The 24689-nt window shown below is 37.1% G+C and overlaps 1 protein-coding gene across 2 annotated transcripts in view; it reads right to left on the bottom strand.

The window, feature by feature from the left end:
- PIP4K2A (phosphatidylinositol-5-phosphate 4-kinase type 2 alpha) overlaps positions 1 to 24689 on the bottom strand; it is a 109594-nt gene that overhangs the window by 33324 nt on the left and 51581 nt on the right. For both annotated transcript variants that reach the window (XM_061351758.1, XM_061351749.1), the window contains exons 2-3: positions 16767 to 16864; positions 15572 to 15668 (exon numbers count right to left, since the gene is read on the bottom strand). In XM_061351758.1, the coding sequence (XP_061207742.1) occupies positions 15572 to 15668; positions 16767 to 16864 (195 nt within the window). The remainder of the gene's footprint in view (positions 1 to 15571; positions 15669 to 16766; positions 16865 to 24689) is intronic.

Below are 24689 nucleotides of genomic sequence, written 5' to 3'. Positions count from 1 at the left end.
CAGCTCTAGCAGCTACAGAAGAGGACACGTTTGCGTGGTTTGATAAGGCACCATGGAGTTAAGACACAAGCCAGATTTACACCGGAAGAACGATGATGCTTTCAGGAAGTAATTACAAATAAACTCAGTCTATCACAACCAGGTACCAGACCTACAAGATTTTATTTTTATGTGAGCTATGTCTTATTTGGAAGTTTTTGCCGCTGATGAATCTGTTCCATAGAGTTACCAAGCTCTGTGGACTTCAGCAGGAGCTGCACACACAGACTCAACCCCAGAAGATTAGTAACTTTTATAGAGTAGTAACCTCAGCCAAGAGATGAGGGCAAGTATAGCCCCAATTTAAGAAGGCACTTGAATTCATATGACTATGTCACCATATTTTGAGACCCACTGACTTCAACAGGATAAATTTACCCCAAATGTGGAATGCTTTCTGAAGTTAGTTTAATATGAAATAAAAATATTTTCCCACAAGGTTACTCTGTTCAACTGAAATATTCAGAATTAACAGGCATAACAGTAAACTACCTAAAAGCTCTACAGGGCCATACTAGAATGAAAACCTTTACTATGACATGCAGCAGAAATAAAACTTGTGCTCTTCTCCAGCATATTTCTAGGCTTGTGCAATGAACTACTATCATTACTAATACGTAAAGTAATTGTCTTTCTCTATTACTCTCTATTCACAGAAGAAAGAAGGGATGTGTGTACTTCCCTAATGTTTATAATTAAAGAGTTTTCCTAGACTGATCATAACAGAGCTTTAGGGACAACAACTGCAGACTCAGTTCCTTCTCTGCACTGGCTTTTGGACAGCCAATTTTAACATAGAATCATAGAATAGTTAGGGTTGGAAACAACCATAAGATCATCTAGTTCCACCCCCTGTGCCACGGGCACGGAACACCTTACACTAAAACCATGCCACCCAAGGCTTCGTCCAGCCTGGCCTTGAACATGGCCAGGGATGGAGCATTCACAACTTCCCGGGGTAACCCCTTCCAGTGCCTCACCAACCTAACAGTAAAGAACTTCTTCCTTCTATCCAAGCTAAACTTCCCATGTTCAAGTTTTAACCCGTTACCGCTTGTCCTATCACTACAGTCCCTAATGAAGAGTCCATCCCCAGCATCCCTACAGCCCCCCTTCAAATACTGGAAGGCTGCTACGAGGTCTCCACATGGGTGAGTCCTGATAACACCATTGCTTCATCATGGTATTGAAGGTACTACAAGAAGTAAATTTATATACTACTGCAGTTTTCTTTACCTGTTTTCAGCTGTTTCCTATTCAAATCATTTTCCTACCATTCCACCACTGATGTGTTTTTATGTACTGATAAAGTCTATTGAAGAGAATAAGTATCATAAATAGATAATTTTTTTTTAATGCTGCACTTGGTATCAGCACTCCATTAAGCTTCAAATAGAACCATTAATAGTTGAAACTGACCTCTGTAGAAACCCTTTCTGTTCTAGAGTCATGACTTGGCTTTGTTTTCAGGGCAAATATTTAATATGCTTAAGAATAAAAACTTATAACAGAAGTTCTAAAAAAATTGTGCAAATTCAGTTACCTTCGCCACAAACTAGAAAATATGATGTAACATAATAATTATTTTTTATTTGGAAAAAGCCCTAAGCATGGGTAATCATTAGTGTATGTAGCGAATTAAACTACTGCTAAGTTATTAGGCTGTAATTCACTTAGCAATAATAAAGGCTGCTGGGTAGTTATTTGTTATTGTTCCCAGCAGAAAAAGCTGCATTATTCTGAGGTTAACTATTGCAATAAAGCAGTAACTAGAGTTTTCTGAATATATGTTACCCAGAGAACCCTTGTCTTCAAGCTGTAAGCAATGTAGTATAAACCTCAAAAGCAACTAACCTGGGGGAAGACTTAAGTTGCTTAGCTATAAAAAGCTGCAAAAAAGTATACTTGCTTATCTGCTACTGGACCTCGGAAGGAGGAGGGAAAGAGGGAAGATGGGAAGGAGAACCTGAACTAACATTATTCTGCAAAATTTCAGATATTCTTAAGGTATATTTTAACATTCTCCACCAAAAGACTTGTCAGATTTGAGTGAAATTCAGACCTGGTACTGAATGAAGTATCTTGCTAGCGATGTCTTGACTGAGATACAACACAATGGGACATGTGGCATTTTTCGACTTTTCAGTTGCTGAAGCTCAGTTACTACTTCTATGCCCAGAATGGGACAACTTCCCCCCCTCACGACTTCTGACTTTAAATACTCCATCTGCTCTTCCTAAAACCACTTGCTTTGTTAAATTAAACCTGTCACCTTTTGTCTTCATAAGCACTATTTGGCACAGGACAGCTTTTCTAAGTGTCAGGCCTTGAAATTAAGTTATTTCTGCTTTTCTCTCATCATCCTATTATTAATAAGAAATATCTAGTATATAGGCATATTTATGTTTCAGATTTCTCCCCCTCCATGACAGAATATGGTGTGGAGAGAAACACAGTGACAAAGGATGAGAAAGAGGATAAGGCACTTAATGCCTTCTTTGCCTCAGTCTTTAACAGTAAGACCAGCTGTCCTTCAGGTACCCAGACCCCTGAGAAGGAAGACAGTGACAAGGAGCAGAATGAGGCTGCCATAATCCAAGGGAAATGGTCAGCAACCTGCTACACCTCTTAGATACACACAAGTCTTTGGGGTTGGATGGGATCCACCCACCCAAGGGTATCAAGTGAGCTGGCAGAAGTGCTCACAGAGCCAGTTTCCATCGTTTCTCAGCAGTGCTGCGTAACTGGGGAGGTCCCAGTTGACTGGAGGTTAGCAAATGTGACCCCTATCTACAAGATGGGCCAGAAAGAGGACCGAGGGAACCACAGGCCTCTTAGCTTGACCTTGGTGCTGGGGAAGGTTATGGAGCAGATCATCCTGACTGCCATCTCCCGGCATGTACAGGACAACCAGGCAATTGGGTCCAGTCAGCATGAGCTTATGAAAGAGAGGTCCTTAATGAAAGACTGGATATTAGGAAAAAATTTCTTCACTGAAAGGGTTATCAAGCATTGGAACAGCATGCCCAGAAAAGTGATGGAGTCGCCATCCCTACAGCTATTTTAAAGATATGTTGATGCAGCACTTAGGAACATGGTTTAGTCATGGACTTGGCAGTGTCAGGTTAAAGGTTGGACTTGATGATTATAAAGGTCCTTTCCAACCTAAATGATTATATGATTCTATGACACTTGATGCATTTAAAATATGAACAGTATAAGCAATAAGAAATTCTGACTTAAAAAGAAGTGACAGCTGTTATACTAACAGAATGAATCAACTAGTACTCCTTTTATCATGCTTCTTTCATTACAATTCAGGCTAGACAGAAAAAAAAGTATAGAAACCGGTCAGACTCAATAGAAATTAATAAACTTAGTAATATTTTCAATCAACTGGATGAAACCTTGTGATCACAGACCTTTTACAGATTCTTGTTTTTTCCAGAAATGGCTTTTTACTAATGGAAATTAGTTCTACCTGATTACTATAATGTTAACTTAATTTCAAAGACAACTATCATACCAAAAAGGTTGCAAACAAGAGACTGTATCTGCAGATGATTATTTAGCACACACTACTGTTAATGCTTTATGGGTTAAAAATAGTGATGCTTTTTAGTAGATGGCTATTTTATTGTTAGTTATCTATACTGATCCTAATTAAGACTGCTCACTGCTATCGTTTTCCCACATGCATATTAATTTGTCAGAATAAACCAACCAAGTTTATGCTAAGCTATGCTGTTCCATAGATGCACAGGAAACCCAAATGCCTTCTCTACAATACTGACTCTATTAGATGAATTAAAGATCAGATACTTAAACATTAAACAGGCTTAAAGATAAAAACAACCTCTAATTAAACAATCTCTTTGACCCCATTTTATTAACTCTCCATTACCATGGTAATTCAATATGCTCTCTTCAGATACAGAAAGTAGTTCCTTTGAACTTTGAAAGAAGGTGGAACATGGAGGATGTTAATATTACTATCTACTGTGTTTTCATAGTAATAAGTTAATTAAATAAGCATGGTTTAGAAAGTTAGGAAAACAGATCTAATTACATCATATTTGCTGATTACTAGTACTGCATTACTGCTTTCTTGTGCTGATAAACGTATGGCTGAGTATTGCCTATGGAAAGTCTTATTTGTAATGGCTATTTCTCACTTCTACGAACAGAGAAAATTTCAAGTTCCTTTGAAGTAAAGCTTCCAGGTACCATGAAATATACCTCACCTCTCAACTATAGTTGTATTTGTTCACATTGAGAAAACAGGCTTTAGTAAACATACTACTGCCTCTCATGACAACAATGAATCTTTAACTAAAGAGATGACAAGAATTGGCCTGCACCACTAAGTCATCATTAGCAAGTTCAACAAATAGCTTCACTGAAAGAATCAAACCAGAACAATTTAGGGGCTTCAAAGAGGAAACAATATGGCTACTTAAAACCACTAAGATCCTTCCCTTTTGGTGTAGCTGAAGCTAACTTACTTATTTGACCCAGACTCTTAGCTAGAAAACAAAGCACTCTGTACCCTATTCAACCCCGCCAAATACTAACAAATTAATAGTACATATATTAGAAGTCATTCCTTACTGGAAAATATTCCTCTTGTAAGTTAAGACACAAAATGGCCAAGAAAGTCCTACACTTTAGCCTCTTTGAAGCGTAGCCACTAGTAAACCTATAACTCTTAAGAAATACACTTTACATCACAAAGACTGTGGAAAGTTTGTCTCTTTTTAAATTAGACATGGAAATAGATGATACAGATAAACTTATTCTGAGGTTATTTAACTCAAGTCTAAGTCAATCAGCTTTATCTTAATGCAGACAGTAAGTTACTGCTCAGACAGACTGAAATATGCATTTTTCTGAATTGCACTTCTCTCTAGTTCAGACTGCTACAGTTGCACTGTATAGACTTGCCTCTTACTGTCAAATGCAGTTTTGTGAGACAGTACCCTCCTGTGATCTACATTATTTCTGCCAGAACACACAGATAAATTTGAGTGATACTTTGTACAAAAAGTGAGTAAAGTAAGTTGTACTGTAGACATCTCCACACAAATGCCTTGGAGGAAAAGCTGACTTAACTTGCCTAAAGTAAGTGGCGTACGGCTTTTCTTCTGCTTCCTTGCTCAGCACTAATTTTAGCTAAGAGAGACCTATTGCTGTCTTCAGCAACAGCATCTCTTAGGTGAGGTGTCTATAGCGGACTGGGAAGGAAATAAAGAATGAAACTGAAGCATCTCCCTTTTCAAAAAGGAAACATAAGCAGGGTTGAAGGAGGGGTAAAAGAGACCGGGAGAGATAAGAGATAGATCATGGCAAATACCAGATTGAATTCCCTCTGGCTCTGGTTCTTAATTAGGGGAAGACTAAGTGGAATATGAACAGATGGGAAATGAGCCACTCCTCACTTAACACAAATCTATGAGCCACAAAGCCAGAACAGGGAGGATATCTTTCAGATACAGGCAAAACAAAAAAAACAACCCTGACTCAAGCTCCAAAAGATACAGGTTTGATTATCTAACAATCTTTTACCAACACTTACTGCTACTACATAGCACTTCCATATTGGGTCAGGAACCAGTGGAGCATGTACAGCATGGGAGCACTAGTCATAAGAAGTTAATAAAAATCACCTGCCTACAGTATAGCATTAGTGAGCACAAAACTCAAAGCAAAGTGCTATACTGCCGTGTCCCCTTCAGATTTTCCCAGCCTTCTCCCACTCTGCCACAGTGTGCCTCACTCCTCTGGCACAATTAAAACATCTGTCAGCCACACATACCCTGTTCCACTTAACAGCTTCACTTAGCAACTCACTGCAAGTCTTCTGCTCCAAGTGTGCGTGTTCTGCCAATTCCCCATTCACTTCTCATTTGTGAAGTTTTAATCTTGTGCCTGCTGGTTTTTTGGTCTCAGGAGAAAGAAAAGGTTTTATACTTTTAAAGTGTGAATACTTTTATGAGGTCATTTAAAGACTATGCTAAATTACTTCTGCAGTAACTTATACAACCAAAGACACACTTAACATGCCAAGCTCAGAGATACTTTTACTAGATAAGTTTCTCTTTTACATGCCTCCCCCTCTCTCCCAAATAGTTTCCCTCATGAAAAATCACTAGCTGGAAGTCTCGCTGCCCTTACATAAATCAATATAAAAAATATCACCTATATTGCACTGAGTAGCCAGGCAACCAGAAATACTCGTCTTGTTTTCAGTGCTGAGAGGCTACAAATCACAAAGAATTTGTCCTGTACCACAGAATTAATTTCTGATAAAGTAATAAAAATACAGCTTTAAATATAAATGGGTAAAAGCTACACCACTTACTCGTATTTAATTTCCCAAGGAGTTCTTGATACAAAAAGTTGATCAGCACACCTAAATTACATGTCATCATTATCACTCAAGAACAGCAGATTCTTTAGCAAATCAACTGAAAGATTTAGTTTTACTATAGACACACTCTTGCCTCAGCATCTCTTTCCAAGCTCTCAGCAATCTGTGCAGAGTTTTATTTCCTACACTAAACATATATTAGGTAAAGAAAGTTTTTTTTCTGCAGGTGCTCTTAGGACCTGATCCACAATTCTTTGAAGTTCACAGGAGCTTTTCTGGAGCCTTCAATGGAATTTCATAAGCTAGAATACAACAAAACTGCTACCCATCAGAACCCATTTCATGTCACCCAGCCATTCCAAAACTGAACTTCAATCTTTGCTTTTGGCCAAGGTACAAAATCCAGAAAGTCAGTCTTCATTCTTCCAACTTCAGAATACCAAGATTTGCCACTGTAGTTTTTCTAGTATTTAATCGTTTGTGTTACTGCAAAGGTGAGTGCAATTTTGAAGTGGAATTATTTCCTTTTCCAGTTATTCTTATTTATCCTTTCCTAAAGCATCTAATAATTGTTTTTCTGCAAGGATACTCACATACTACTTTCTTCTCAATTCTTATTTTTTCACGTGCAGCAGATCAAGCTCTGTCACTCCCACAAGGCATTCTCTATGTCTTTAAATTCCTTTGACACAATTTTTTCTGTATTTTTTCCATATCCAAATTTTCAACACCTTTTTTTTTTTTAAGATGACTAGCATCAAAACTATACAGAGTACTAGCTTCAGGTATAAAATAGACGTGTTAAAAAAACCTTAGAGCACTTTCTGGTCTTATTTTATACCTTCCAATTTATCCATCCAAGGATGCAGTTATTCCTTCCAAGTCAGGAGCTCACACTGGTGTTAAATTCTTGTCCCCTTTGACTCTTGTTCCTTCTCAGAGCTACCACCCTCCTGAACACAGGCTTCACCTCTGCAGTTCTGCACTCCTTTTAATCCATGTAACTATTCATCTGACGATATTAAAAGGTATCTAATTTATACAAGCTCATAAGGCCAGATAAAGTATTTTTTTTTGTACAAAATCTTTATCATCTTCTGACTTTGCCACTTGGACAGATTTTACATCATCTGCAAGTTTTTACTGCATGAAATGTCAACTGCTTATTGACAATTAAATTTTGATTGTTGTAATCTAATCATCTATTATTTACATTTTTTTATTATAAAGCCCCACAGTAACTGACATTTTAAAAATCAAAAGTCACAAAATATCAAACCAACTACTTTCTAAGAGGCATCCTCAAGAGTCCTTAGAAGCCAGCTAAAATAACCACCTAAGGCTTTATCCTTTGGAAGTCTATTGAAAGTCTGGAAGTCTTTTTTTACTTTGCACATGGTCAATAAAAATCACAACCAATTGTAATTAACTAACAATAATACTATTATTGATAATGCTAGTTATATGAACACCAGACATCAAAAAAGTAAACTGTTTTCCAGAGAGACTTTCCAAAGAGCAGTAAGTTAAGATGTTTGGAGCTATTTTTTTAAACCAAAACCATTCTTGTGAGGAAAACACATGGAACAGAGCCACTAAAGTAACAGGAAAAGCTTGTCCCCCCCACTCCCTCCATAACTGCAAGCTATATTTATAACTGGCAAAGTACTGCCCTCTTCTTCAAAGACAAACTGCTGGTGAGGCTCTTCCTCCTCTGCCCACTTTGCTTAAAATGCTCACAGCACGGATACTTATCTCCACAGTGGGAGGCCAAGGATTAGCCACAGCCTCCAAGAGGGTGGAGAGATTTAAAGGTCAATTTAATTAGCTCATTCTAATCTCTTACACATCTAATGTAAATGTCATTGTTTTCTGCTACTTTAGTAGACACGATTATATTTTAGAAACTCTGAACATGTGAGCTATGTGTTGGATGTAATACAGATACTTCATGCAACTGATCTAGAAAGGAAGCCTAATAAAAACTGTCATAGAGTCAGAGCTTTTCCTAAAAAAGCTAAAAAGGGCAATAGGAAAATTCTGGTGATAAAGCACGGAGAGCTTTAGAAGAACAGTAATCTTTCAAACTGACTGGCTTAACAGCTTCTCATTGATTTAAATCTTTCCCATTTTGTGATGTCTGGACAAAGGCAAACAATGATTTCTGGTACTGTGATCTCATCCGAAAGTCGTGGAATGCCAGAACGAGCTTCACAAGCTCAGCGTACCCCAAAGACAAATCAAATCACATCCCAGGCTATTTAAGAGTGCCTCTGGGCAGCTTTGCATGAATGAATAGGCAAAAACAAGCATACAGATGATGCTCTGTGATGACTGAAATCATAGGTCAGTGAAAAGCCTGGCAGTGGTTCATCACTGTTAAGACAATTACGTACACACAGTCTGGCTGTTCTGTGACAGCAGTTACAGTGGTCCTGCCTGGCCCATGCACAGCTTCTCATGAAGACAAGATTGCAGCTTCCCCCAACCTTTTTTTCCTATTACAAGACCTCAGGAATCATTGATATGGATGAATTAGACTTGGATTATCGGCTAAAAAAAGCGTCTCAGAGAGACACACTGTCATGCAACTGAACATAAAGACTCCAACTTCTGTAATTTGAAACAAGCAGCCTACTTCTGGGATCCTGCTCAGGACAGCGTTTTGTCAGTGATTTCTAAAGAGAAGAAAGGCAAAGTGCTGCGGTTTTAATGTAACAGCAGCACCAAACCCAGAGACGTTTGGGTTTGTCATATGAGGATGGATAGCAAAGACTTTTGGGTTTACTTTGTATACTGGGATCATGCACTCTACCATTGCCATTGAGCAGGTTTATGTCTGGAAATACTGAAAAGGAAACACTATGAGAAAACATGATCAGGAAACACTGATTCCTGACACTGGCACATTATTAAGAAGTCTAGCATCTGGCAAAGTGTACCTGACCAGTAACGTACACTAAAACAACACTCAATAGTATGAGTCCCTTTGCCTTTGGCAGCTGTATGGACGATACCGCATGATTTCTTCTCATCTCAAAAGCAGAGTTCTCAAAAAACCTATGTCGAATGACATGGGACCTCGAAAAGACAAGACAGGATACCACTGGTTCTGTGGTGCACTAGTCAAACATCAAATCCCTACCATGATCGTTAAGAAGTGGATGTACACACTGTGAACACCTACAAACATTTATAAGCAAATTGTATTCATGGAGTGAGATTACTGTGGTGAAAACCTTTGACAGAGAAAGGTAAAACACCAAATTTTTATTTTTGCCACTGAGCTATTCTACCAGGAGAAAGGTTATGGGTTACTTGACTTGTTCAAATGGAAGTTTAATGAATAAAATGCGATTCTTTCCTAAATCAAGTTATCCTATCGAGACTGTAGGTCTGGATTTGAAGCTGTTAGCTTAAGGCATACACTTGCTTTAGAAAGAGTTAGGGCTCTTCTTTGGGAAGCTTCTCCCTTCAGCCATGTAAAGCTTGGACGGAATGCCTCACTTTCAATGGCTATCTCCGTAAGAGCTCAGGGAGCACCCAGCAGCTCATTTTTTTTGATGCTGCCAGCACATACTAAATTACTTTTTTCTAGTTTGAGTACCCAATTGTGAATGATACTTAGGTTAGGCAAGGAACTGCTAAAGAAGGCAAAGTAAACGTTTTCTCTGGGGAAAACTAAGAAAAGCCAGAGGTTAAAATTTTCACTGCCATACATATTAAGGTTAAGTCCCACAGTCACTGAACTCTTACTTGTGCTCACACTTATGGCACCAAATCCTAGAAAGTAATATTCAGATTGCAAACTTCATTCTTCACATGCTGGAGAGGCTACAAATGCAACAGGTTTTGTTAGTACAGCTGGCTCAATACCTTACTACCACTATTGCCTATGCCTATGCCCATGTCAAACAAGATGCCAGCAGTTCTGAATAGCCTCGTGCCAATGTCCATCTGGGATTCACAAACTGTATACTCTGCTACAAGAAACTCACAGCCTCACCTGACAGATAAATTCAATGACTTTTCATGCAATGTCAGGCTTACCATACTTAAACGACCAGCATAGGAATTTTCTTTTCAAGACAGTTCTTGCTTCCAAGACTTTTAATGCATTTTATTAAACATTTAATGAAAGGATCATGTCTTTGGAAGAAGATCCAACTCCTAAGATAGTTGTTCCTGACATACTTATTGTTGACCTTGTTGTCTGTAGTTTAACGCTAAAGGTGGCTCATCCCTTCCCAAACAAAGGGCCAGTAAATGAAGGCACAAATTTCATTGCAGAAACACCAGCAGAGAGCTCCGATTAGTATTTGTCGGAAGAAAAATATTTTAGATTGTAAAATAGCTTTTAAGCTCTTAATATGACACCTTAGGACTGGAAAAGTCACCTAAAATGAGCAAAAATGTTCACAGGTTAACAAGAATTTTGGTTAACTTTAGACACTTAAAGAGAAAATTGTATTCAAGGTTGACTTTGGAAAAATGAACCTAGAATTTGCATTATTTTCCAGATGCTATTCTAGAGTCTGGACTACAAATCCTTCTGTATAAAAAGCTGAGAGATATGGAAATGTAAGGAGACATCCATATTAAAGAGAGAGATAGAGTTCTTACAATTTGTTATTAGGTAAATTGTTTAAGAGCAGGATTTCTCGATTTTCTTTTTAGATTCAACCTTTTATATGGAAAAAATGCACACAGAGAAATCAATAAGCACCTCTAAGTTAAAAAAACACAGACCATCTACTAAAAGTTCTTTGTCCTGTACAGAGAACCTCTACTGGATGCTTCTACAGTCAGATCTGAGCATATCTCTTTTTACTCTAAGTACTAAAACTTTAAGGGAAATCAGTTGTGATCACCCCATCCTCAGTATAAAGCTCATTAGGTACCCTGGGACACTGGTGCCCTCTGGTATGACCAACTGAATTTCACTGGGCAAGAACTCCGTCTCCCTCTTTTGCCTAGCAGAATCCAGATGTAGGATTCAGCAATAACTCTAAGTAAGAACAGATGTGCTGGAGCATAGTAAAGTAAGTTTCTCTTTTCAGAGCAATAGCAGCAGCAGCATTTGTAACAGTAACAGATCCTATTTTTCTAGAGGTTTTGGGGGGGGATCATTGGGCTAGCTGCTTGCTTGTTCACCTCTCACTTCTGCAGTTTTCAGAAGCTAGTCTTACAATTCTTTTGACAGAATTGTACCCTTGGATTTTGTAAGGTAAGAAATCATGTCCACTGAGTTGAAAAGAAACTCTAAAGTTACAACAGCTACCCCATATAGTTTGGTAAAAAAGAGGCCTTTCTGTAAAATAACCTTTGCAAAACTGATGCCAAAAGCTGAGAGGGAATGCAGAAACTAAAAATTAATTTGGGACTGTAGTGAGGTATTTAATTTACAGCATCTGCTTTCTAATCAGTTTTTTTCTTTTCTTTTAGGAACAGTTAATGCTGTCAAGTATTTCCCTACCTATGTTAGGAGGAAATTCAGAGTTGGGGATTCTTTTCCAATGAACTAAGATGACATTTAACAAAAATACAAGATCAAGATAATTTATCCTATCAAGGCAAAATCTGTCATTATTTAACATTCTGACTTGTAGAATTACGTTTTAAAAGTACCTTCAATTTCAGATCCATATGTACTTGTAACTCGCAATGGTGCTAAGCAAAATAATGATCTAATTGGTTAAAATGGTTTAAAATTTTTGTCATTATTCATATTGACTGATCATCACTTGTGCTCCCCTTTCTGAGAAAGAACAGCCAGACCATTTCTTAATTTGATGCAATAAACACCTTAGTAACATGAGATAAACAAGAAAGACTGGAGTCTAATAGAAGGTTGTTCTGACATAAGAACAATGTTTCTTAACCTAGATTCAAGACTTAACTTGTCATAACAAGATTCTAAAGACAACCTTTAAATAAAACATATGGCTTAACTTCATACTACATTTTGCGCATCAATGTCCATAATAAAGCAAAACCCCCCACTCAGTACTGGCAACCACACATCTACCTCCATGAAACTTTAATTCTAGTTCAATGTTAATCAAAATGTCTTTCAGAGATGCCCAATAAGCTATGAAAGACAGACAGATGTAGGAACTACTTACTAGAAATGGCTTCTTGTAAAGCACAAACCATACCCAATTTAAGCAATTCCTCTGACTAAAGACGACTATCTGTAGGAAAAAAGCGTTTACTTATAAGATTTAAATTTCTCTTCAGGGATAAGAGGAGAGCTCTGTAAGACAAGATTCTTATATCAATCATTCCACATGTGAGCAAAGCCTACACGCTAAGCAGCCCACAAAATTACTGCACAAAGTGAATAACACAATGTCAAAATGTAAAATGAGTATACCCCAGTAATTAGGGTATATGCTACCAAATTCTTTTGATAAGGTAAGGGGTTTTTTTCAGTCTTTCCTTATGAGGAAGCACTATCTGACCTCTGGAACAATTCATCAAGGATATCTGTAGAACATTCTGAAAACAAAAACATTTAAAATGAATGCTCTTCCTGCTTTAAACTGATGTGTCTGACTAATGAACAAGGTAATTGGGTTTATTTATCTAAACCAATTCTATCTTGCTCAATAATGGGAATGACATTGCTCACAACTGATCAGGACTCCCTTCCTGAAAGTTGTTATATAAGAAAAAGTACCCAGAGAAAGTTATTTCTATCTCCTCCATAAGCACCCTTTCAGTTCAATATTGCACAGGCTTTTTGCAATTCATGTTAGGCTTTGAATGCAAGACAATCATTTTAACCTGCATTCACTGGAATAACTTTCGTGAAGACAAAGATTATCTGACAAGTATACACAGTGAGTCCCGCTTTGTCAACCTGGACTTCCTTTTTAAATCACAGAAAATGTAACATTAAAAAGAAAGCAACTTCTACCTTTAACAGGGATAACCCCTATCTTACACATGGAGCGAGTTCAATTTTCATTGTATGTATTACTCTAGAATTAATTTAATTTTGACATGTGTTCAAAATATATTACTACTTTGATCTTTTTTTAAGAAATAGTATCGGTACAGTTCAGTAGAATAAGAATGCAGAGTGATAATTTGATTGGGCTGCAGAAAAAAAGGATAGCGAATGCAGACACTGCCTTCCCCTGGGTCAAAATGAAGTATCTTTTGTTTTTCACTAAATATACTTGAAATACTAAATACCATTGTAGATTTTTTTTTCCAATACATAATTCTGTTGTATCAAAAACCAGGATGTTACATTTGTTACATTTGTTACATGTTACATTGGTTACATTTTTCTTCTTCTGGATTGTTTTTGGTTACATTGTCAAAAAAAAACCCAACAGAACAAAACAGAGTTACAAACAAGTAATTTTGGTTTTAATCTGAAAACAGGGGCATTTTATCTAGTGACAGTCCTTTAACATCATTTTTTCATTGTTATCATTAATAAAACCAAACTGCAGTATAATACAGTTACAACAGGATTTTTTGTTGTAGAACAGGAGAACAGATAGAAACATTTCACAGTGCTGTGGGATGCAGCACTTTTGATTATGCTGTTTGCTAGTTTTAACTAATGACAGCATCCTAACTCTTCTAATAAATATTTACTGAAATATACCTTCAACTGCCTAGGAATGTCATCACCCCATCTTCTAAAAAGACAACAAGCATGAGCTGACACCATAATTTTAAGTTTAGAAACAATCACATGTCCTTTCTCTTTGATACACTAATCCTTTGTCAAGAAAAAAGAAAATCTTCAGCTAAACAGATCAAATACCTTCCCAAACATTACGATCCTCTTTGGTACACCAGGAAAATTGAAGCAGTAATGTAATCTGTTCTAACTGTTGGCCTAAGTCTTGGAGTACTTACTCTTTAAAAGTTCTTCAGTAAACAGGATAATGAAAAATCATACAACAGGATCACAACAGCTCTACCAAAAGGCACCAACCGAACCCTCTTCTCCACCTACTGATAAAAGGTCTCACCAAAGTTACAGTGGCCATATACCAAGATCCATAAGCTAATCTCCATCTACACTCCAGCAAGCACATTTTAACCCATCTATGTATTTTTAACACATTGCTTGATACTGAAAAGGACAAAATTGATAAAAAGGATAGTTGAAGTATTTAAAAATAGCTTCTGGCTTCAGTATTCACTCTGCTCTACGTAGCAAGAATAGAAGTGTTACTGTACAAATGCATTTTGTACAATTCAGCTACTTGAAACTGTTTATTAAAGATCTTCACTTAACATATCTTAGTGGCAGGCTACAAATACAATTGCAACCCACATCAAAATACTAGAAGAACAAGAGCACAACAGGAAGTGGTGCTGGGTTACACAGCAAGTGCTCTTTAGGACATGACATCTTGCAGAGAGACTGCAGAAGGAAATTACCCTTGTGACTGAAACAGTGTGCATTAGGAGGAACTAATGGAAAAGGGAATTGTCAGTGAGGTTTTGATTGCAAATCAGACTGAAGCAGAGTTCAAGAACTTTCTCTTGCAAACAGAGAAAGAAGCTTTGGCTGCAAGGAACAACCCTGCCAAATCTAGAGCCATTTCTTGTTTTGCTGTATCTGCTCTACACAAGCGATTTGTTTCCAGATCCTTTTAACAATGGGAAAAGGAGGCATGATGAAGCAGTAGGAAGTTGTCAGGCCACAGGTCAAGCTTTTCTAAACAAAGAGCATGAAGGAAAAAAAAGACTACGGTCGTTTCAGAAATGATGTCTCACTTAGACACACAACTCAAGCAACTGTTATCTAAATGACCCAGCTGAACATAACATCTCTTGTCAGTAGTGTCCAGGCAATTTTTTTCTTCCTATTGCAAGAGGTATCACCCCCCAGTTTTAATAACATGGCTTATGACCTGGAGGTTCTCTAACGTGAAATATGGAGGGCTAAAGACAGTAGAAGGATAGGAACCAGAAGACAGCCAGGGTAGGCAAAGAGTTACACCAGAAACATTCTGCCTCCAGGTGGAGGAAGGAGTAGAAAGAAGATCATCTTTAAGTTTTCCTTCAACTTACATAAAAATAACTTTATTTCAGCACACTGGCCTGCTTGCTCACAACTGTAGCGTTAGTGACCTTCAAAATTTGCATACATCATCAGTTTAGGTGTTTTGAAAGCAAACTTACCTGAAAGTCTTGATCATCAATTCCAAACCTCTCTCTTAGATTACGGAAAACCATTGGACAATATTCCTTAAATTTGAAATGACTTGGCATGTTTTCCCTGAAAGAATACAAAACCACATCAACTTCATTCACTTGCATATGTAGTAAGTAACTGTAGAATATCCTGTCTCAATTCTGTTCATGCAAAACAGAGGATAGGGAGATGTACAATCTTTCCTCTAACCTTTTTTTTTAATGAGATTTAGTCTCACCACGTTCTCTTCTTTTTCTTTACAATGTTTAATAAATTTGTAAGTATTTGTCTCCAACAAGCTACAATATAACTGGATGAAATAAACACAAACTATATTTTGGTAACTTTGGAACCTGGACTCAAAAGCAGACAAAGAATGCTTTCCCACTGCTCTAAAATTATTCCAATGGTGAAATCTTAGATTGGATTATATAAGAATTACTATACCATCTGTAACACCAAAAAGTACTGACAGTGCCAAAGCTTCAAGAAAACTTGACTCATTCAGTACAGAGCTAATTTTAATACCCTTGTGTTGATTTCAGACTTATATATGAGAAGTTATTTTGACCATCGCCACAAAACCGAAGATCCAAAGTAGCAGAATTCTTCCCTTTTGCAAATATATTCTTAAACAAAATTTAGGTTATACACAAACCAGCAGTATCAGTTTAGTATGTCTATACATACTATTCACAGAGCATTTTATTTTTCAAGAGACATAGATATTTCATTAAATGATCTTAGTACCTTTGGTGCTTCTATATGATTGCTATGATTATGTATCATGGATTATAAAAAGCTGAACATTACTCAGCTTTGTTATATGCTTTAAATTCTCATTCATGTTCAAACATTTCATATAATAAAAAGTACATGCATATGAATTTGTTTTGAAAAATACCCAAATAAATACTTGCATCAGCCATAAACACACCAAGAAAGGATCACCTTCAATGTATAAGATACTCATAAGGCAGTAATAAACCATATGGCAGAAAAATACTACCCAGCAGCCCTTGCTGTTGCTTTTCAGAGCAGCACAGACGGTTATGTTTATCGCAGGATTAACTTAATCATAAAAACTTCAGTCCCATGAACTGAAAAATAACAGAGTTCATAGTACTTCATAAATATCACTGCCACTATCCACTTCTGCAAGGAATTGTTACTTGTACTTACTTGTTGAAAAGGTGATTGTCCACCTTTATCTTTGAGTAGGCTTTGAAATCATCTGGCATCAACATAACAGGGATTTGAACATGGCTCAGTTCATTGATCTAGAGAAAAGAGAATATATTTAGATGCTTATGTCTTTGCAAAAATGCTGCATGTGTCTTAATGCGACTTAGCCTACTAATTCTTGTGTGTATGACCCGAGAGTGAATGTAAGCAAAAGAATGTAAAAGCAGTTTTATTCTTTCCAGATTAAATATGATCACACGTTGGAAAAGAAGGAACAGCATTCCATATTTATATTAGTTTCGGGGGGGGGGGGGGGAGGAGTGGGAGAGAGGGGAAGTGCTTCATAGCACAACTGGCTTGTAGTTTTTATGGAAGATCAATGAGGATGCCAGCAAAATGGTCTTTAATCCCAACACATCATTCTTGTCTAATCAATTGAGCTATGCTTCCAAAAAATAATCCAAATTCCGTATTTAAAATGACTATTTACCTTTGCATCCTACAAAGTAGTCTTACATGTTTGTGTCTTGGACTCTTTATAGAAAATCAAGTGAAATCTTGCTTATATGTGAATGCACACACTTTGGGCTCAATAAACGGAGGGCTGTTTCTTACACTAGCAGAGAACGCAGGCAAATTTTTGTATGCATCTTTTTGATTGTTCAAGTCAGACAAACTAAATAGCTAAATTTTCATTTAGAAATAGATGAACAACTTCCAAGGTTTCCCCTTATTTTGTTGTATTTGTGGGGACCATCTATTCTTTCTACCTTTGAGAGAAATAGTCTTCAAGATTAGGTTTTTTCATATATATTTGAAATCTACTTCTGACCACACCTCATAGAAATCATGGAAAGCTTTACCATTACCTATTCTGTGGGCATATTTTTATAATTGCATGTATCAATTTACCCTTACTTTAGTAAACTTTAACTAAAACTTGATAAACATAAGACAGTATTGTTAGCTTACAATGGTGCTTTCAAATAATGAATGAGATACCCATTACAACAACAGTCACCTATGACATACATTTTACCTATCTTCTTATTGTGCTCTACACCCTGGTCACGCACCTCGATTTACCCGGTCAAGTCTGTTTGCTCATGCAGAGCACATTTTGCTTCAGCAGTTTTCTACAGGGTTTAGAGGGAAAACCCACTCCATATGAATACAAATGCACACTAAGGGTGGATACAGCAACACAGGGGTGCTCTTCTGCTCTCAGCACTGCTTATCCAACACTGTTTACAACTAGGAAGCTGTTAGTTGCCTGTAAATGCTATCCTGCTGAAGAGAGGCTTTTGGAGAAACCTTCACTGAAGCAGCTATAGGTTATAAAAGGGGACTTGCACTCAGTGCGAGTATGACCTTTTGCAGAACTGAAGTTAAACAAAACAAGAAAACAGCGAGGAGCCTTTTAGCTCTTAAACAGAGGAAAGAAACCAATGCAAGCAGGCAGGTCAGGTGGCCTCACCACTTTTCAGTACTTTCAACTCCCAGTAATGGTCCCTGGCATTTCATTTTTATTATTCAAGACCCTTGCAGCCCACACAAAACCTGATAAAATCTGTTGAATTTGCAGAGTGCTTCTTCGGTAAGCTGTAGACAGAGGCATGGCAGTTATATAGCAGAGTGGAGAAAGGAAACAGAAAGATGTCTGGGATGAGCGGAGTGTGTTCTGCTCCCTGGAGCTGTAGGGAGAATGTTCTTTCCTCCCTCCAAGCAGAGTGAAAGAAGAAATTCCAGTAAATTTTTGAAAACACAGCTGTATAAACCTAATAAATTATGCTGACACCTCATTAAATATGACATAAAATAACAAAATGTTGATTGAAAATCACTACATCTAACATACATGCTCTTTACTACAGTTGCTATCACCATATATCAATCTCACTCTGAATCTGCAGGACAGGTTCATGAGCCTGCAGAACTAGCGTAGCTATTGTACAAATAAAACTAGGGACAAGCAGATACTATGCAGAGATATGGAACTTTAGATTTGCTTACACAGTGTTACCTATCTTGCCAGATCATATAACAAACTCTATGCTTGAAAGAGGAGTAAGAGACCTACACACAGGTACAGTCTAGGCAAAAGTGATACAAAGAACAGCTTCCATTACCTACGATAACAGCAAGTTTGCTTGCAAATTTGGATTTTAAATTATCAAAATTGCATTATTCAAGTTTTCACATGCATTTGCTTTCTTACTTTGCTGATGTAAAGTTTCTCTACATCTACAGATTTGCTTTTGTGCTGCAAATATTTATATATGTACTATAATAGTACAGTTTAACGTGTAGGCCTTACAAATGTCACCTACGTAGCAGAACAGCAGAACCAAATGTGCTCATACCTGCATACTTCAGAGATACTTTTACTCTAAGCAGAAATTCCAAAATACTTCTAGGAAGTTCCCTACTAGACGTGACTGTACTTTTTCCTCAACCCAAACCAGGCAAAAAAAAAATAAAATGCAGACTAACAGAAGGGTAAGTATTTTTAAATCTATTTTTAAATTCATCCAACCTGGAAGTATGCAAAAATAATTTCTCTAATATTTAGGGAATTCCTCTCTAGCAGAAAGTAAAATAAAAAAACAGGTGATGAACACCCAGTACAAATGACCTTTGATACAGCACACCAGCTGAGTAATGGTACGTCCCAGTGGCACAAGCCATTAATTAATTTAAACCTTTCAAGTGTAAGGTCTGGTTCTTTGTGAAGTAATACATTTTTTCAATAGATTTGATGAGGCCAGATTGGAAAGTGCACACAAGACAGAAAAGAATACCCGTGTCATTAGATCTTGGTGGAAACTGGAACCACATTGTGGGGGGAGGGAGAAGAAACAATATCCAAACTCCCCCACAAACAGCTCTTGGAAAGTTAAAAGGAAAGGGAAAGGTCAGAGAGATCAGTTCTCCACTTTGCCATCATCATGTAAAGAAACGGTCACATTTGAAAGACACTAAATATGAAGCACAAAGAAGACATTTTGACTCTTCCAACTCATCTTGCATTAAAATTTCGCTTCTTTTTCTCTGTTTTAAAGTCAAGCATGACAGAAAACTATGTACTTGCCAAGTATTGTGTGCATCTCTTCACATTACCCATTAAATACAGCTAGCTTTCTTCACAAGAGTCAATTAAATGTGAGTGAGGATGAAAGTTCAGTTATTTCCTAATTACAGTAACTGTAATAATTACTTAAGAAACAAGAAACATCCATTTCCTCTAAGGACTGCTACTGAATGTAGCAAAATTATAAGCAAGAATTCCCCCTAAGAGATAATCATGATGCATAAATGAAGCAGAAAGAGCTCACTGGACAGAGGACTGACTTGTTGCTGAAGGCTCGCGATCAGATATTCATTTAATTACAGTTACTTCTAAGAGAGCCCACATTTATAGCATTTCTATTACAAATGCATGTGCATCATACAGAGAAATAAAGCTTTTCTAGACCTGCAACCTACATCCTTTAACTGCCCTTATTTGTTGCTGTCAATACAAAACTTTGCTGCAGTTTGTCCTGTTACTTGAAACAGACAATGCTTACTATATTTTTGAGGAATTTAAATCCCATATAATAGCCTTAGAGAATGGATTATTTTAAATATGAACAACTAAGATTTCAGTTGCACAGTAACCATGCATATTATGTATGAATACCTCATGTCTGTTAACACAATTTGTAAACTCATGCACACAAGATACTAAAGTGACCCAGAATCATCCCTTTAAGCAATTTATTCAAATATCCCTGTGATATTGGTATAAAACCAGGTGTTTGAGATGCTTACACCTTATGAGCTATAAGAAGAACAATTTTAAAAGCCTCAGACTAGCACTGTCGCTTGAAACACACGGTATAAACACTGTGGCTGTAGGGATCTGCTCAGAGCTGTGGCTGGATCATGGCAGGAGGGAGGGGGCTGAAGCGAAAGGAGGCTTTCAGGCAAAACCCAACTGATTGCAACTCATTTTGCTCCTGCAGGTTTAGGATTGAATTCACACTGTCAGGAAAACAGAGGTTGTAATTAAGCTGCAAATAAGGGAATAATAAAAGCCTACTGGACATTGAATAAATAGTAAGGCTCAGCTGGTAATGATTCTGAAATTAGCACACAGAGAGGTGTTCCCACAAAGCCATCTTACATTGGTGACATTTCAAATAAGCTTCTCTAATTTATATGATTTGAAATCAGGCAATGAATATATCATAAATGGTTAGGCATTATTAATGGCCCTTATTTAATTCAGATACATTCACCCTAAACACCACATTACTAGGGCAATGCATAATTAAACATTAGTTTTCATTCTGTCAGAACATAAGCAGCAATAAATTGCTTGTATGCAAAGCAGACAATGAGATATTTAAGCAGCATATAATAAAGGCAATTCACAGCATATATTGCATGTTTAGCTAGAGGAGCCAGAACAATGGTCCTGCCCTCCAACAGATAGAAGCTGATGCCTATCACTATGATGCTGCAGCAAGAAACCTGTGTAACACATTACAGCTGGTATGACTCATAAAAAAACCAACCAACCAAACCAAAACAAAAAATTACAAAAATCAGAGAAATCATGTACATGAACGTCCAAAAAATTTCACCCCAAGCACATCACGAATGACATGCAAACTACTTAGAGCAATGCCTAGTGGTTCCTTTCAAAACTCTCTTCCTATTTAAAGACTTCATTCTGTACTTAAGTTTATTGTATTTAATATCTCAGCTTTAATATGCAGCATAGATACTGTTTCCTCTTAATTTAACATACCAGGCAGACAGATTCGCTGGCTGAACCTATGGAGGGATGAGGTGTTTTCACACTGAACAGCTTGATTAAAGATCTCAGTTGCAGTTATGGCTCCTGGCAATTTCACACACAGGAAAATTCCTGCTTCTCCTGATGCTGGATGTGGCTGAAGTTGTGGAAGTGCTACTTTCTTTTCAGCTCTTATTTATCTCCCAACTCTCTTTCTGAACTGAAAGCCTATTCACACAAGTCTGATCCGCTGAGACAAACAAGCTACAACTGGTTTGTTACTCTGAAAGTCAAGCACATTTTTCACAAATTTGTGTATTTTTGAACACAGATTTTGGAAGAAGTGGGACTGAAAGAGACTCTGGAATAAAGAAATTATTGAGGTCTAAAAACAGAACTGAACTTTTAACACCACCAGCAGTTCTGAGGTTTTTATGTTCGGAGTTTACTTTCTGCATCTCAGTTTCTTCTTTAGCAAAGGAACTTGCACAGAGCTCTGAACAGAAAACAATATCAGACAGTACTTTTTGTTCAGACATGGAGTCACCATTTTGACAGGGCCAAAGACTTCTTCAAAGGCACAGTTAATTCATTCACTGGTAAGTTAATGGCAACAAAAGCAAACCTATTGGCTTCTAATGGATTGCTCTCACAAAACAAGGCTGCAGAACAAGCATGCAACAGAGGAAAACTGTTTGGGGTATAAAATTTCACATTTAGGAGACTATTATTCTTCATTCTTCTGGCACCTTCTTGATAACTGAACACCCTGCAGGCCTTACTGAACAGCATTTTCCTGATTACTAAAGCACAGTCATCTAGAAGATAGAGTTTCTTAACCTTAAGCATTCTATTATCCTGTAAAAAGCCATTTCCAAAGCTGTTCCTATTTTGCAAGGAGTAGGGGTTTAGGTTAAAACATAACGGGCTGGGTGGTGACAGGCAGAGCTATAGGCAGCCATTTACATCCTCTCCTTCCCAGATGTGGAACACACTGCAGTATCGCTACCAGGACAGTAAACGCCTTGTGTTGAAGTATAAACTGAAAGCGAAGTGATTATTTTACAACTCTTTGAAATCTACCTTGAAGGGTCTGAAAAGGGTGGATGAGGTCAGCAGCTAATCAATTTTGTGGAAGACATTTGCCTGTTACAGGGCAAAACCATCGTTTGATAAATGTCATTTGACAGTTTAAATTACACTCGAAGCCATTCTTGCAAGAGAAATAAAAGGTTAAGCTAAGTTCTGCTGTAGAGAAATAAATCAGTTCAGCAAAATACTCCTTAATTTGTTTTAAATGAGGTTTTCGTCATTTCAAACACACAAAAATTCATCTTGTTTTTGTTCTTTTTCCCCTAAAAGCGCAAGTTAAAGAGTATCTACCAAGACATTTCTAATAACTACACAATGTGGTAGGAGTTTAAATGGCACAGGTGACTTCTATATAAATAATTTACGATTACCTATTCATAAACAAGTCCTGAAATTAAAGCAATTATATGACTAAGAAAAACACAGGGTAAAGTATTTGATTTCCTGAGTATTTAGGATCAGATTAATTTAACATATATGGAGGGAAAACCCCAAAACCAACATAAAAGCCCATGCAGCTGCCAGAGTAAGAAGTGTTAAAGTTTTACATGTCTAAGAACATCTACCAGTAGCTAGAGTAACTTCATGTTTTTACAGTTCAGATGATACCTGTCATTAGATTGTTGGCTTTCAAGGAAATTCAATAACCTAATGCTAGAAATCTAGGCCAAATAGAACCAAATGCTTTTCACTTTGCCTTAATGTGGAAAGACATACTTTTCCCAAAGTACTGAACACTTAGTATCTGAAATACTTTGAAGAAATATTAAATACACTTTGTGGATTTAGAAATTCTGAGAAACAAATACTATTTCCAGCTTATTTTTATCAAAAAAGTAGCAAGCCTTTCTCAAGTGTTCTGGTCCGCCTTTGAGTTAAAAAAACCGCCAAACCTAACAAAGAAATGCCCAGATGTTTTCATGAGACTTTTCAGTTGCTGCTTTCAACAGTACAATGGTTATCTTTGGGGATGGAAGGTCTGTAGTACATGTACCCATGTGGAAAACAGGATATTGTGACATACCAAACAGAGTCTTAAACAAGTTGAAAAAATGGTTTTGAAGAGCATTGATTTCTTGGTGTTTAAATTTGGAATATCAGGGCTCAAAATCCAAATGAAGCACTTTACAGCTTGGTTATCACTCCTCTTTAGAGAGTTTGGAATGACTGTTCAAAGAACCTACAACAAAAGCACCAGTATCACATTCCCTTTACAAACGTTTTGATGCAAGTTTTTAAGTCTTGCAAGTCTCATGGACATTTGCACAAGCTAGAAAATCCGTAACATCTGCTGTATACTGTCAGACAAGCGTAAAACCACATTTCTACAGATTTGGTTAAACTTCCCGTGAATCTGCTTACACCTTTCAATGAGTGCGAAAATTAACACATCGTAACGTGCCAAATAATCAAAAGACTAAATATAAACTAAGCAGCTCAGATATAATGCCTGTCATGATAATCCCTCATTCTCCTAAGAAGATAGGACAAACGCAATACTATATAAAAAGATACTAGTGCACATTAATGAAATGGAAAATCGAATAAATGTGACTTATTTGCAGTGGAGATTTTTGACATGCAAAATAGTCTGAATAGCAAATGGCATACAAAAAAAAGAAGTATAGCCTAGTATAGCCTCAGTCCAAAATGAAATTGGAGAGCAGAGGAAGTCCTTCAGATCAGGGTGAGCTGTGATGCACATAATACAGATGAGCTCATCCTTGATTGCTAATGCAATGGTTGAGAAGAAAACAAGACAAGTCATACACCTCATACAACAACTGTGAGCTATTAGCCAGTGACTGATACACTAAGTTAATGAAAGTACATTTTAGTTTTTGAGCAGAAGTATCTCAAGTCATCTTTTTTAAGCTTCAATTTGTGTGTTGGGAAATTAATGCACTTTGATACAATCTTTGACAGCACTAGGTACCTTTAATTTTTATTTGAAATATGGATTTAAGATACCCATAATTGTCACAAGTTCTGATAGCAATCTGGTCTATATTTGTCTAATTAAAGAACAAAACATTTATCTG

The sequence above is a fragment of the Neopsephotus bourkii genome, unplaced genomic scaffold (genome assembly GCF_033783945.1).
Source record: "Neopsephotus bourkii isolate Nb327-2 ecotype Australia unplaced genomic scaffold, CSIRO-AGI_Nbou_v1 NB_53, whole genome shotgun sequence".
Lineage (NCBI taxonomy): Eukaryota > Metazoa > Chordata > Aves > Psittaciformes > Psittacidae > Neopsephotus > Neopsephotus bourkii.
Note: the sequence above shows the minus strand (reverse complement) of the source record. Positions and strands in the feature narration are given on the sequence as shown.